The sequence below is a fragment of the Elephantulus edwardii genome, unplaced genomic scaffold (assembly GCF_000299155.1).
Source record: "Elephantulus edwardii isolate Elephantulus edwardi_28Jun2011 unplaced genomic scaffold, EleEdw1.0 scaffold00190, whole genome shotgun sequence".
NCBI classification, from domain to species: Eukaryota; Metazoa; Chordata; class Mammalia; order Macroscelidea; family Macroscelididae; genus Elephantulus; species Elephantulus edwardii.
Window position 1 is genome coordinate 6,230,248 of NW_006399940.1, and position 13,983 is coordinate 6,244,230.

Here is a 13,983-nt window from a genome sequence, read left to right on the forward strand (position 1 = left end):
GATGATATCAAAATGGTTTTCTTATACACAACCAGAAGAGGATAAAACTGATGAATGAGACCTTCTAAATATTCAATCCCTGTGTGTATAAGAAGCTTTTTCCAACAAGGTGAAGAGAAAACCTACCAACTTGGAAAAAAAACATTTGGCAATACCACCTCAAAAGTCTCATAAATTTAGAGACTACTGCAAGGCCTCTGCAAGAAAAAGACCATAGTGGGTGAATAGGGGAGGGAGAGAGGTCTGGAGCAGTCCATCCAAGAGCCCTTCTCTCCTCGGGCCCTCAGATTGAGGTGCTTCACTTCACCGTGGCAGGATTCCTGACTGTGGACTTCAACTTCATCTTTTTGCCCACACACGGGAGGTGGAGATGAAGGGCCAGGAGGAGGAGGACCTGGGCCAAACCCAGGCTGGGCTGACCTGCAAGCCTGCCTGAGCTTCCAGGATACCTTGAGTGGGTCAGGAATTGAACCTGGTGCTGAGTTATGGGGCATTCCTGTGTGCCTCCTTCCATACGATTTCTATGGAAGCATGACATACTGTGGACTTCAGGTTGGCTTGAGGCTGCTGCCCCAAGGTGGCCCTTAGACTCTTCATGCAGACAGTAAGGCAGGGCTGGGGTGGAGAGCAGGTCAGAGGGGGGCCTTCCCCAGCCCAGTGCTGCTCCCTCTTCTGCTGAAAAAGTGTACAAGAGGAGCAATTTGCTAAACTCTTAAAAAGAGGATCATTCTAGGATATATTCAAGCTGATGTGGGGCTTACTCTGGGAGTTATCTTTGGGAAAGTGTTTAGCCAAACAACCATCTATCACTTTGAGACTCTGCTGATCAGTTCAAGAACATGTATAAGCAGCAGTCCCTGCTACAGAAATGTGTTGAGGAGGCAGATAACACCAAAAACCTTCAAGAGATATGCAAAACAGAGACCTTCCTGGAGCAGGCCCAAAAGTGAAAGCAGACAAGCTTGAGACTCAGTGAGAGGCAGCCTGGAGAGCCTGTTCCTGCATGCCCTGAACCCACCCTGCAGCAGATCAACATTGCCCAGTAGCCTGGGCCAGAGAACAATGTGGTCCAAGTGTGGTTCTTTTTTTTTAATGTTTTATTTTATTTTATTATTTTATTTATTTATTATTTTTGTATGTGCACCATCAAATCGGATCTGACTGGTGCAGGAGGAGATTGTTCCTCCTTCTCCAGCAGAGCATCTGGTGGATTTGAACCATGCAGATCTGGGATTGCAGTGCAGCTTCCTGCCACTAGGCCACTAGAGCTCCCACAAGTGTAGTTCTGTAACCAGTGTCACAAGGGCAAACCATCAGGTGGTGACTACTCTCAGGGAGGATTTTGAGCCTGCTGGTTCTCCTTTCACAGGAGAACCGGTGCCTTTTCCTTTGGTACCCCAGACTATGAAGCCCCCACTTTACCGCTCTGTACCCCCCTTGTCCCTTTCCCTGGGGGGAAGCCTTCCCCATCTCCTGTGAGCCTTTCCTTATATTCCAACTGATTGAAATGCCTAGTCCTTCCTAGAGTGGGTGACAGGCAAAAAGGGGAGAATTTGGAAATTACCCTAGTATTTGTACTAGAGCTTTTTGGTGTAAAAAGCCTTCCCACTTCACTAAGAAAGGAAGAAATCGAGGGGAGGACACGAAGGGGTTAAGAAATTTGGGATAACTTTTGAGAAAAGGTAAAATTCAGTGTGAAGATATTGATAATTAACTCCCAATTCATCTTAATTAAAATAATCCTTTGTTCTTTTTAAAAAAATTATTATTAATTTCAATGAAAATTTACAGAGACTTTGGATTTCCATTCCTTCATTGTTCACTTTTCTCCCCTCCCAACCCTCCTCCCTAATACACTACCCTCTTGGAAAAGTAAAAGAAAAATTCTTCCATGGTTTTACAAACCCTCCCCCCAGGTCCACTCCACTATTCAGCCTTCACTCTGGATTCCTGTCATGACAAAAACACCTACTCACATATCCCTTTTAAACAGTTTTCTCCATCATCTGTTTCAATGCAGTATACATTATTGAACCCATCTTTCTCAGTCTACCCCCAACCCTGAGGTCAGTCCTGTTTTACAACAGTGACACCAAAGTATTTGTCCTTTTGTGACTGAGATACTTCACTCAGCATAATGTCCTCCAGGGTCACCCATTCTGAATAAAATTGCATGAGTTGTTTTTCAATTGAGGGTGGTATTCCATTGTGTGAGAATATACCACAGCTTCTCTATACATTTGTTTGTTGATGGGCACTTGGGTTGTTTCCAACTCCTTGCTATTGTGAATAAAGGCGCTATAAACATGGGTGTGCATATATCTGCTTGGATGTCAGTTATGGTCTCTTTGGGGTATATTCCCAGTAGTGGAATTGCTGGGTCAAATCGTATCTCTATTTGCAACTTTTTGAAAAAGCGCCATACCACCTTCCACAGTGGTTGCACCATTTTACACTCCCACCAACAGTGAATAAGGGTTCCAGTTTCTCCACAACCTGGCCAGCATTTGTTGCTTGCTGTTCTGTTAAATTTTGCTATTCTGACTGGGGTGAGATGATATCTCATAGCTGTTTTTACTTTGTTCTTAAATAAAATACTTGGGACCCAGTTAAAAAAAATACTGTACCCCAATTAAAAAAATGGACAAAAACATTGAAAAACTTTTCACAGAGGAAGACATTTGGATGTTCAACAAACATATAAGGATGCTCCAAATCACTGGCAATAAGAGAGATGCCAGTCAAAACCACAGTGAGACATTATTCACCCCAGTAACTGTAGCAAAGTTTAACAGGACAGCAAGCAATTAATGTCGAAGAGGAGGTCAGCCATGAGTGAGCTCTAACTCTGTAGTATTTAGCCATAACAGCATATCAATAATGAATAAGAGGTGTTGAGAGATTACACCTAAGTTTAGCCACTACCAGCAGCAGGTTTCCAGAGGCAGTAAATTGCATGGGAAGACATTGCCCATTTTTCTCCCAAGGAGTCTGGTGGATGTGAATGCCTGTGCTTTGGGTTGGGCAGCACAATGCCTTACCACTAAGCCAACATCACTAGTTTCCATAAAATAAGAAAAATGTTAAAATTAGAAGATTTAACAAGCGCCCTCCACACCCAAAGATGTCCTTGGAATCTATGAACATTACTTTACGTTGCAAAAAAGGGTTTTTTAGGTGTGACTAAAAGTGATTGCTAAAATGGGCTTGAGCAGGTCTGAAATATTGAAGACACAGGAAAGGTCAGCATTAGATCTTTTGTTCATAGGGTCACTATGAGTCATTCTTGACTCGACGGCACCTAACAACAACAACAACATTCTCTTATATTTTCCTAAAACAAGTTTTAATTCCTTTTCCCTGAAATTTTCTTTAAATCCATCAGAGTTTAAGTCTGCCAGAATAATTAACTGATTAAGTATTATAATGTACAAAAATTTTCACTTTAGGAGAAACAGAAAACAAAAAGTAAAAATATCACCTTATAAAAATATAGACGGGGAGGAGGGACGGGCAGGGAGAGAAGTGCAGCAATGAATGAATGGAAATCCAAAATCTCTGTAAATGCTCATTAAAATTACTAAAAAAAAAATATAGAACATTAAGATTACCAAATTGTTAAAATCTCAATCTCTTTTCCATCTATCATGGTGCTGCCAATTGGCCTAATGGTGAGATTCTTTGTTTATTTAACGTTGAGCTTCAATCATATTTATGACTACTGTCCTTGACCTTCTGCAGGAAGTGCTTCAGGTCCTCCTCAGTTTCAGTAAGCAAGATTGTGTCATCTGTATAATGTAGGTTGTTGAGTTTTCCTCCAATCCTAATGCCACATTCCTCCTCATAAAGTCCAGCATCCAGAATAATGTATAAAATAAGAAAAAATAAAACCCACTGGAGACACAGCTGTGAGTCGGTTCCAACTTGAGGGGCACACCAGCTGTTATTTTTAACAGTTTTAATTTTTTCTAATTATTCAATATGTCATTGTCACTTTCTTATTCACCCCTCAGAGCTGGTAGTGCTCCTTTCACAAAAGTCCAAAATAATGAACGTCTCACTCACCTTATATGTAACAGAATTCACAGAAAATCTAAAAAAAAAAATCACAATAAAGGTAATGCATATAAGAGTTAGTCTAATTTCTTTTATCATTTTAATTGACAACAGCTGGAAGTCTGCATGAATTAGCTCTCAGATACAAATTAAGTCACAAATGAAGTAAAATTGTATTTTTATATCCTCCATATTGTTGTTGTTGTTGTTGATTGCCTTCTAGTCAAACTTGACTCATAGGGACCCTATGAACAAAAGGCCTGAATGAAGCTCCTCTACAACTATCAACACTTATCAAGTTCATAGAGTTTCTGGAGGCATGTTGTTTAGGAAGTGGAAAGCATCTTCTATTAAATTTAATTAATCTTCGAATAAATTACAAACAGGATGATGTGTGCCATAGTATCCAACAGCTTCTATGTGAGATAATCATTTTACTCTTAAGAATTTCAACAGCCAATGTAGTGAAAACAAGATACAATGGAATTTTACATACTGTATGATATAAAATTATTCCATCAAGACAATGGATTACAAGCCTGATTTCATCTAACCTGATTGACCAGTGATGTTCTCTACAAAATAAGATGTACTGTGAAGAGGGCATTCAGGCATTCCATGTGAACTATGTAACGGAGAGAAATATTATTGCAGAGAGCCAAAAACTGCAGATAAACAAAATTTTTTTAAAATGTTAAATAAAAAACATTGTAAAGTCCATTCTGACTCAAATGACACTATACTGTCTCAAAGGGTTTCCAAGGTTGAAAATCTTTATAAAAGCAAACTACCACCTCTTTCTCCCAACAAGGGTGCTAGTGGGTTCAAATCACCAACCTTGGGGTTAGCAGCGGGGTACTTTAACCACTGTACCAACAGGGATTCCTAGCAAACACAATAATAAGTTCTCTGAAAAAGGACCAGAGGAGGAGAATCAAAACCACCAATTCTACTATTATCCAATCAATACTGGCTCATAATGATCTTCTAACAGGCCAGCAACATTGTAAAACCTGGCAGAAGACAGCTTATCATCCTCCTGTAAAGCAGCTAGAGGTTACAAACCACCAACCTAGTGGTTAACAGCTTTGCACGCATTATACCTTACACCACAAGGGCTCCTTCAGACTGTGTTGTTGGGGAAGGTCAAGCTGGCTCCAATTCATGGTATCCAGATGTCCAGCAAAAGAAAACTGTGTCCAATTCTGTGCCTTCCTCACAATTCTCAGAGCATGGTCGAACTCTCAAAAGATGGAGAGCACTGGTGGTAGAGTGCGTAGGGAGCTGTGCTGTTAACTCACAGGTGGCACTCCTGGCAGCTGGAATTCATCAGTTCCACAGGCAGTACAGACGTTGCTTAATTACGATCCCCTGGTTCACTAGAAGCCCGGTCTGTGGCTTCAAATGCTAGTGACCACAGAGATTCAATTTACCGACTCTATACATAAAATTCTAGAGCTCTGGTGGCCTCCTGGCAAGAAGCTGCTCTGCAATCGAAGGCACATGGTTCAAGGACACCAGCTGCTCTGCCAGAGAAGAATGGGCAATCTCCTCTCATGCAATTAACTGCCTTTGAAAACCCCCACCAGAGGATCAGCTATGAGTAGGTTCCATTTCTTTTTTTTTGTTTAATTCTTTTATTTATTTTTGTGTGTGTGTGTGTGTGTGCGTGTACCGTCAAACTGGATCTGACTGGTACAGGAGGAGACTGTCCCTCCTTCCCCGGCAGAGCATCTGGTGGATTCGAACCGTTCGCCTCTGGGATTGTAGTTGCACTTCCTTGCGAGTAGGTTCCATTTCTAGGGTACACAACAATACATAAAACTAGGGATCTGTGATGGCCTAGTGGCAAGAAGCTGCACTGCAATCCTAAAGGTACATGGGTTAAGACCACCAGCCACGCCATGGGTGAAACATGGGCAATTTCCTGTGCAATTAACTGCCTCTGAAAACCCACCAGAGGGTCAACTATGGGTGAGTTCCAACGCTGTGGTACACAACAACCTACATATAATTCTCTATCTCTGAACAATGCAAATGGTTAACACATCTGGCTGCTAACTGAAAGATCTGGAGACTTGAGGTCACTCAAGAGCACGTTGGGAAAACGGCCTGATGACTTTTGTCTGAAAAGTGAGTCACTGAAAACCCTGTGGAGTCCACTTCCACTTCTGACACACAAGGTTGCCATAAGTCAGACCCCGTTCTGTGGTAAATGGTTCTGATTTTATACACATATTTCAGAATGTGAACTATATAAAAGAAAGAAAATTCTGCAGTACTCTCTTCCTACACGGTACCATTAGTTATCAGGCTAAATGATACACTTCTTTCAACAGAAACAAAGAGCAGAAGCAAGATGTCATATATGGAGTTGTTTTTGCTTGTTATCTGCCATCAGATAGGAACTAAGCCAGAGATGACCATCCAGTAGGTCTGTAGAAGTAGTAAATCACAAAAGTAGTAAAGAGGATTGCCTTTCCTTCTCCCATGGAGCAGCTGGGGGCTTGAACCTCATGCCTTTGGGATTGCAGTGCAACTTCTTACTACTAGGCTATTTTTTAAAAATTATGTTTTTGTACTATAGACTTGCAGTTATCGCATATATTAGAAGACTAAATGTCTTTAATACAAAAATCAAATTTTAAAAATCTAATTATTTGATATCTGGCTTATTAAAAATAACTTGCAACAAAGTCAAAAGACTTCTTTTAAACATGTCCTCCTTTACTCTCAACAAATTTACTGTTTCAAATAAAAATGCAAAAACAGTATTGTATTTCTCACTGTAAAAAACTGGTTATTTTTTAAAAAGTGGTTATTACCTAGCACATGCACAATTTACAACTAACATACAAAAACTAAGCCTAATAATTCTTGTGGTATTAAAATTAACATAAAGGCTGAGGCTTCTAAGAGCAGAATATGCAAATTCAAAGCACTCATGAATAAAGCCTAAAGTCACATAGTACACAATCTCACAATCAGAAAGGTTTGGTAATTGGATTTATTTTTTTGAAAAATATTAAGTACAAACAAATCAGTAGATTTTCACAGTAGACTTTTCAAGTATCTGGTTTTTGGCTTGTGGTGATAAAGCATCAATAATATGCAAAAATCACATTTAAGAATGTCCATTTAATAATTTAAATTCTTCAGAAAAACATCAAATATTAACTACCATCACATTGTAAACATAATCAAAATATATCTCAAGCTTTGAAATAAGGAACATAATCCCGCAAAGCAGCACAAATCTCACATCCTTCAGAGACAAAGATACTAACAGAATTGACTTGTCAATTACAGGAAGAGAATCAAGAATTGTTTTTAAGAGGAATGATCCCTGGAAAGGTGCAGTTTGAAAGGTAATGAGGTGCTTTAAAATTTTCACTTGAAAATTCTGTGAAGGCTTATTAATGTTCCATTTGATTATTCGGAAGACGTGATCTTCTCAAGCAGCAGCTTCTACAAAGAGTTCTGGAATATGAGGTGTGACTTCACGGGCGCTATATTAACATGCATAAGAAAAGGATGTTATTAAATTTGCAGGCAAAGATTTCACCTCCTCTAAGAAGACTTCTGTGAATTCTATCAGTCTTATATTAGTACCATGACAAGTATTTTGCACATTTATACATCCTATCTATTATAAAAAGAGAAAGCCTTTGATGTTCACGAAGAAATCATGTCATTATTATATAGTGCCCCACACTCCCAAGATTAAAACACACACACAATCATCATCAACATCATCATCATTATAATATATAAAACTTACTGCTGCCTTCAAAGCTTGATCTAAATCTTCTAGTATGTCTTTCTTGTCTTCTAAGCCCACAGAGAGTCGAATCAATGTATCACTAATTCCAAGGGTAGCTCTGTCACTCTTTGGCACAGATGCATGGGTCATGATGGCCCTGAAACAAAAAGCAAGCATTTTTCTCATCACCATATTGCGTAAGAGATGAAGATGCTCGATGATATGGATTGATTCAGTGATGGGGTAGTGAGGATAGGTGTATCACAGACAGTGAGATTGGCACAGGATAGAGCCCGATTTAGGGCTGTTGTATACAGGGTCACTATGAATCACAGGCGATTCCATGGCACATAACAACAACAACAGCAACATATTGTGTCCAAAGACACACTTAAGTGTCATATGTTGCAATTGGTTTCCATTATTTTTTCTTCTCCAAATAGTATATGTTTTCTCCCTGGCTCCTTCATATTTTTCACAGGCAAAAATGAGGGCAAAGTATCTATTCAGATCAGATTCTAAGTGAAAAACAGGATCTCCTAATTGGTGAGTAAGGCACACTCAACCCAAAAGCAGAATGTGCCAATCAGGTAAGGGCTGGTGATCTACTTCCAAAACAATCAGCCATTAAAAATTCCATAGTAGTTTCTTTATAATCTGTTTTTCTATACCCAGTGTTCACCTTAGAAAAGGAGTAAAGGTATTTCTTCCTAATATCTTTTCTGAAAGTCTCTGTAGGATTGATATTATATCTTTCTTAAGTATTTGATAGAATTTATCAATTCAAAAAAGAGACTCGCATGGTGTAACACCACTATTATAAAAAGCTAAGTCAAGGTTTACATACAGGTGGGGTAGTCCATAGGGAGTTGTGCTACTAATGCAAAGACAATACCTTTCTGGTGGTTCAAATCCACCAGAGCGATTCCATGGGAGAAAGGTGGGCAATCTGCTTCTGCGTAATTCACAGCCCCCCAAAACCAGCTGGACAGTCAATTATGCTTGGTTCTGCCTCGATGACAATGAGTTTGAGGGTTGTTCTTTTTGTTTTGTTTTGTTTGTTTTTAGAGAATCTATTTTGGAGTATCAGCAGGCTTGGGAAGAGAAGAGGAGTTAAAAATTAAGTAGGTAGAGTCGGTGGAGGGAACACCAATACATAATAAGGGATGGAGTAAATATTGTAATTAATTATGTTAGCAATTGTAACTAATAGTATAAAACAAAATGTATATGAACTATTGTATGAAAAAAAATGAGATTTGTAAACATTCACTCAAATAATAAAAAATTATGGGGGGGAACCCTTGCGGAGAAGTCATACTCTGGCATGCATGAGGTCACCATGATTCAAAAGTAATTTGACAAGTGGAATAGTGTGTATGCTTACCATATGGCAGGTACTCTACCAGATCATACATGTACATTAACTCTTTTTTTTTTAAATTAATAAAAACTGGCTTGTTAACAACTATCTCAAAAAATTGTGGCAGGCATTAATTTACAAAACTGAAGAGGGAGAAAACTGTTTAGGAGGAATATATGATTAGGTATTATGGTCATGACAAGAATCCAGAATGAAAGCTGCATAGTGGCGTGGACTGGGAGAGGAGCGATTGTATAGCAATGAAAGAAATTTTTTTTTTTAGTTTCCAAAGAGAAAAACAAACTGAGGGATGGAGTGGGCAAGAAGGAAAGTGTACAACAATGAAAAAGTGGAAATTAAAAAAAAAAAGTAAAATAGAAAAAGAAACCTAGATAAAGCCTTTACACCTATCTGGAATGCCATTGTTGCATGCCTTTGAGCTGACTATGAGTCAATATGAACTATAGATCTGAACTTTGCCTTATCTGGCGCTATCTCCAACATGCTCAAGCCCATTGTTACAGCCCCTGTTCTAATCCATCTCATTGAGGGTATTCCTCTCTTTTGCTGACTCTCTACCTCTCCCAGAATGATATCTTTTTCCAAGGACCAGCCCCTACTGACAACATGCTCAAAGTATGCCGATGCCTAATAAAAATAATTCTCCATAATAGAGAGAATTTAATATGTAATTAGTAGACATTAAGGCATTAGTTTGAGGAATTCCAACCCCTCCCCTTTTTTAGAAAAGTTCTAAAAGTCAGATGAAGAGGATAGGTAAAGTTCCTAAAGCCACAGAGCAAATATGTGCCATTCACGTGGAAGACTAACTTAGCATACACTGGCCCTGCTTCCTTCCTCCCTTATTGCAATGCTACACTGGTTGCAGCAGAGCTGGGGGACACAGAAGGAAGGGTAATAGAACAGAGAAGCCCTGACCTAAATTCACTTGTCTACAAGTTAGAGCCTAAGCTGGAGTGTCTGGGGAAAAGCCAGTTTAAGCAAATTCCTTAACAAATAGAAAGGATGGCTTTTTGTTTGGTTTCTATTTTGTTTGTTTCTTGAGAAGAAAATCTTTACGTTATTATGAATGTTTCTGCTATACAATATAAAGCAATTTCATATGCTGAGTGTGCCCTCTTGTGCATCTGGATTTACTAGCAGGAATCTTTTAGGAAGACTAATAAAAAGCTATTTGTGCAATAGAATTATTTGGATTCTTTATTCGGGCATCTTTTTCCCCCCTTAACTTTGTGACCTCTCCTATGAACTTATTAACTGTTATGAAAGCAAAAAATAATATAACTAGGTATTTCTGTCATCACAGGAGACTAGAGCGAGGGCTACATGGTGGAGGGGACCTGGGGGAGGGTTTGTAAAACAATGAAAGAATCTTTTCTTTTACTTTTCCATAATTTTTGACTCATGTACTTATAACTTGTTAGTCAAATTTGTGTCTTCTAGGTTGCAACACCCCCATGATACATCTTCAAGGATATGAACATGTACGGCCAAGCAGAATCAATAAGAGTGCATCTAAATTCCAAAATCAATCTCCATAATAGTCTATGTGTTTCCTACTGCCAAAGGGGCCCTTTAGAGTAGTGAGAGAAGATCTTCACCCTGAAACCCACAGCGTCCCTTTTCAGCAGGAAGTAGCTAAGAGAATACGCCATCCCCTTTTCCTTATGACTCAGGGTGAAGTCTCTCTCAGGGAGGAGTGATAGGGAATGGCAAAGGACACACAGACAAAGAAGATTAATCAGAACTGGCTTTGACAAGCACTGTGGCATTTGGACAAGAACAAACTGGGAGGAGGGTAGAGAGAATAGTGCAACAATGAATGAATGGAAACCCAAAATCTCTGTAAATGTTTATGAAAATTAATAAAATATAATTATAGGGAAAAAAAAAGAAAGCAAAAAATATACCTTAATTGTGGTAGTAGTTGTACTATAGGGTATCAGGCCTCCTAGACATTCTTTAAAACAATTCTTCCAGAATACAGTTATTGCATAAATACTTACGAAAATTAAAACAGAAACATTTCATGTTCACGAGTAGAGTTAAAAATAATTTAGGTAATAATTTACACAGTCATAATGGCAAGCATGGTCATGTTGTTGTTAGGTGTCACCGAGTCAAGCATGACTCATAGCGACTCTATGAACAAAAGATCTGAACCCTGTTCTATCCTGCACCATCCTCACACTTCCTGACACACAAGAGCCCATTGCAGCAATCACCTAGTCAGTTCTCCTAGTTGAGGGTCCTCCTCTTCTTTGCCTACTCTCCACCCTTTCCATCATCATGTTCTTCCCTAAGGAATAGCCCCTCTTAGCAACATGCCTGAAATATGTGAGGCAAAGCCTCATCATTCTTGCCTCCAAAGAGCACTTTGGCTGCACCTTCTCCAAGACGTATCTGTTTGTTCTCTTGGCCATCCATGGAAGTTCAGTGGTCTTCTCCAACATCACAGCTCAAAGACATCAATTCTTTTTCTGTCATCCTTATTCATTGTCTGGCTCTCAGGTGCTTAGTGTGTGATCAGAAATACCATGGCCTGAATCAGATGCACCTTAGTCCTCAAACTTACATTATTACTTCTCAATGACTTGAAGAGGTCCCTAACTGCAGATTTTCTTAGTGCAATGCGTCTCCTTATTTCCTGACTGCTGGTACCAAGGGTGTTAAATGTGGATCCAAGCAAGATGAAGCTGTTGACAGTCTCAATCTCCTCTCCATCCATGATGCTGCTGCCTATTGATCCAGTGGTAAGAATCTTTGTTTTCTTGATATTGAGATGCAACCCATACTGAAGACTGCATTCATTCATCTTCTGCAACAAGTGCTTCAAGTCCTCCTCATTTTCAGCAAGCAAAGTTATATCATCTGCATAACGCAGGTTATTGATGAGTCTCTTTCCAATTCTGATGCCACATTCCTCCTCACAGAGTCCAGTCTCTCTGATAACTTGCTCAAAATACAGACTGAATAGGTATGGAGAGAGAATACAACCCTGATGCACTCCCTTTCTCAGTGTTCCTCTGCTCTGTTCACATAACAGCCTCCTGATTCAGTTATAGGTTCCTCATAACTTTTATAATAAAGAGAAATGCAGTTCAACAGCGATGATGGGATAAATAATCTCTCTCATTACCATCAAGTGACAACCAACTCGGCAGGTTTTGTGAGGACATAAACTGAACATGAGGAAACGGTCCATCTTTCTCCCTTGAGTCACTGTGGATTCGAACCACTAGAGATGCTGCCTTTGGGTTAGCAGCGCAGCTCTTTATGGATTAAGCCACGAGAGCTCCCTCATTTTACAGATGAAAAAAATTGAAGTTCAAAGGTTAAGCAAGCAGCAAATCAGGTCTCAAATTTAAATGTCAGCTTTTCCCCCCCTCATTGTTACTTCTGATACAAAACCTTAAGAATGAGATTGCTAACCTAGTCCTGTGTTGTTTTTTTAACACGTCCTTGTGTTTGGGAAAGTCAGACAAACTTTTTGGGTCTCTATTTTTTTATAGATATAGAAATTAGGTCTGCGACTACATGATCTTGGGCTGTTTTCTATTCTAATATACTTTGGTGCTTGGATAAGACTAAATTAATTGACTGGGTCAGATAATTAAGGGCCTAAAATACCAAGATAGATTCTGGATTTATGATAGACAACATGGAGCAAAGATAAATGGATTTTCAAGCATCTGCTGGATGATTCACTAACATTTCCCATTTCTTAAAGAAACTTGAAGTCAGCTTTTCTAATAGTCTCTAATCAACCCTACTGAGGTGAACAGGAAAGCCTGGATCAGAGGCCAGAGATCCTACAGTTATAGTTATCACTGAGATTTCCTTCAGGTGTCACAGTAAAGGAAGTGAACTTGGGAAGATTCAGCCAATTTAAAAGCAGCCCAATCTTACATTTGATAGCAGTATGCACTCAACTACTAATCTAAAGGTTGAGGATTCAAGCAGACTGTGGAAGAAAGGCCTGGTGATCCACTTCTCTCAAGAACACAGCCATTAAATCCTATAGAGTAGTTCCACTCTGTAACATTTCTTCTACACTCCCCCAAAAACTCCAAGTCTGTTTAAGAAAGTGCAGCCAGAGTGCTCTTTAAAGGTAAGGAGAAAATTTTGTCTCATATATCTTGGACATGTTGCCAGGAGGGGCTAGTTCCTGGGAAAAAGATATGCTAGGAAAGGTGTAGGATCATCGAGAGGAAGATCCTGAATGAGATGGATTGAACTGCAACAGTGGGCTCAAGCATATCAGAGGTGATGAGGTTGGTACAGTATAAGTCAAGGTTCAGAGCTGTCATTCATCAGATTGCTGAGCTGTAGTTGATTCAACAGCAACACAGACACACACACACACACACACACACACATACACACACACACACACACACACACACACATACAGAGACACTCATAACTGACTCACTGGCTATGGGTTTGGCTTTTTGGCTTTGTTTCGTGGGGTTTTCCTGCATTCCAACTGGAATCCATCTTGACAAGTCACATCTATTATGAAATAATTTTATCACTTTCTTTTCCCAATTACCCTTTAAAACTGACTTCACTGTGACCAAAAGGGCAGCATATGCCCCAAAGTATTAAAGAGGCAGAAAGATGGGCAAATGGCTAGCAGTGAAACATGCTACAGACTATGCCATCAGAGTTCTTAAAGATAGACAATGAAGGAGTTTTTCTTTTGCTTTTCAAGGAGAGGAGCAATCTGGGGGCAGGGGTCGGGTGGGCGGGGGAAAAGTACAATAATGAATGAATG

General features: G+C 39.5%; 1 protein-coding gene and 1 pseudogene across 1 annotated transcript in view; one reads left to right on the forward strand and one right to left on the reverse strand.

The window, feature by feature from the left end:
* Positions 1–1,479, forward strand: part of LOC102851626 — a 26,260-nt pseudogene extending 24,781 nt beyond the window's left edge.
* Positions 1,480–4,082: 2,603 nt separating this feature from the next.
* The window catches only part of LOC102852034 (cystathionine gamma-lyase-like), a 39,429-nt gene continuing 29,528 nt past the window's right edge, over positions 4,083–13,983 (reverse strand). Inside the window, exons 11-12 of the mRNA XM_006896784.1 lie at positions 7,795–7,976; positions 4,083–4,093 (exon numbers count right to left, since the gene is read on the reverse strand). Coding sequence (XP_006896846.1) covers positions 4,083–4,093; positions 7,795–7,976 — 193 coding nt within the window. The remainder of the gene's footprint in view (positions 4,094–7,794; positions 7,977–13,983) is intronic.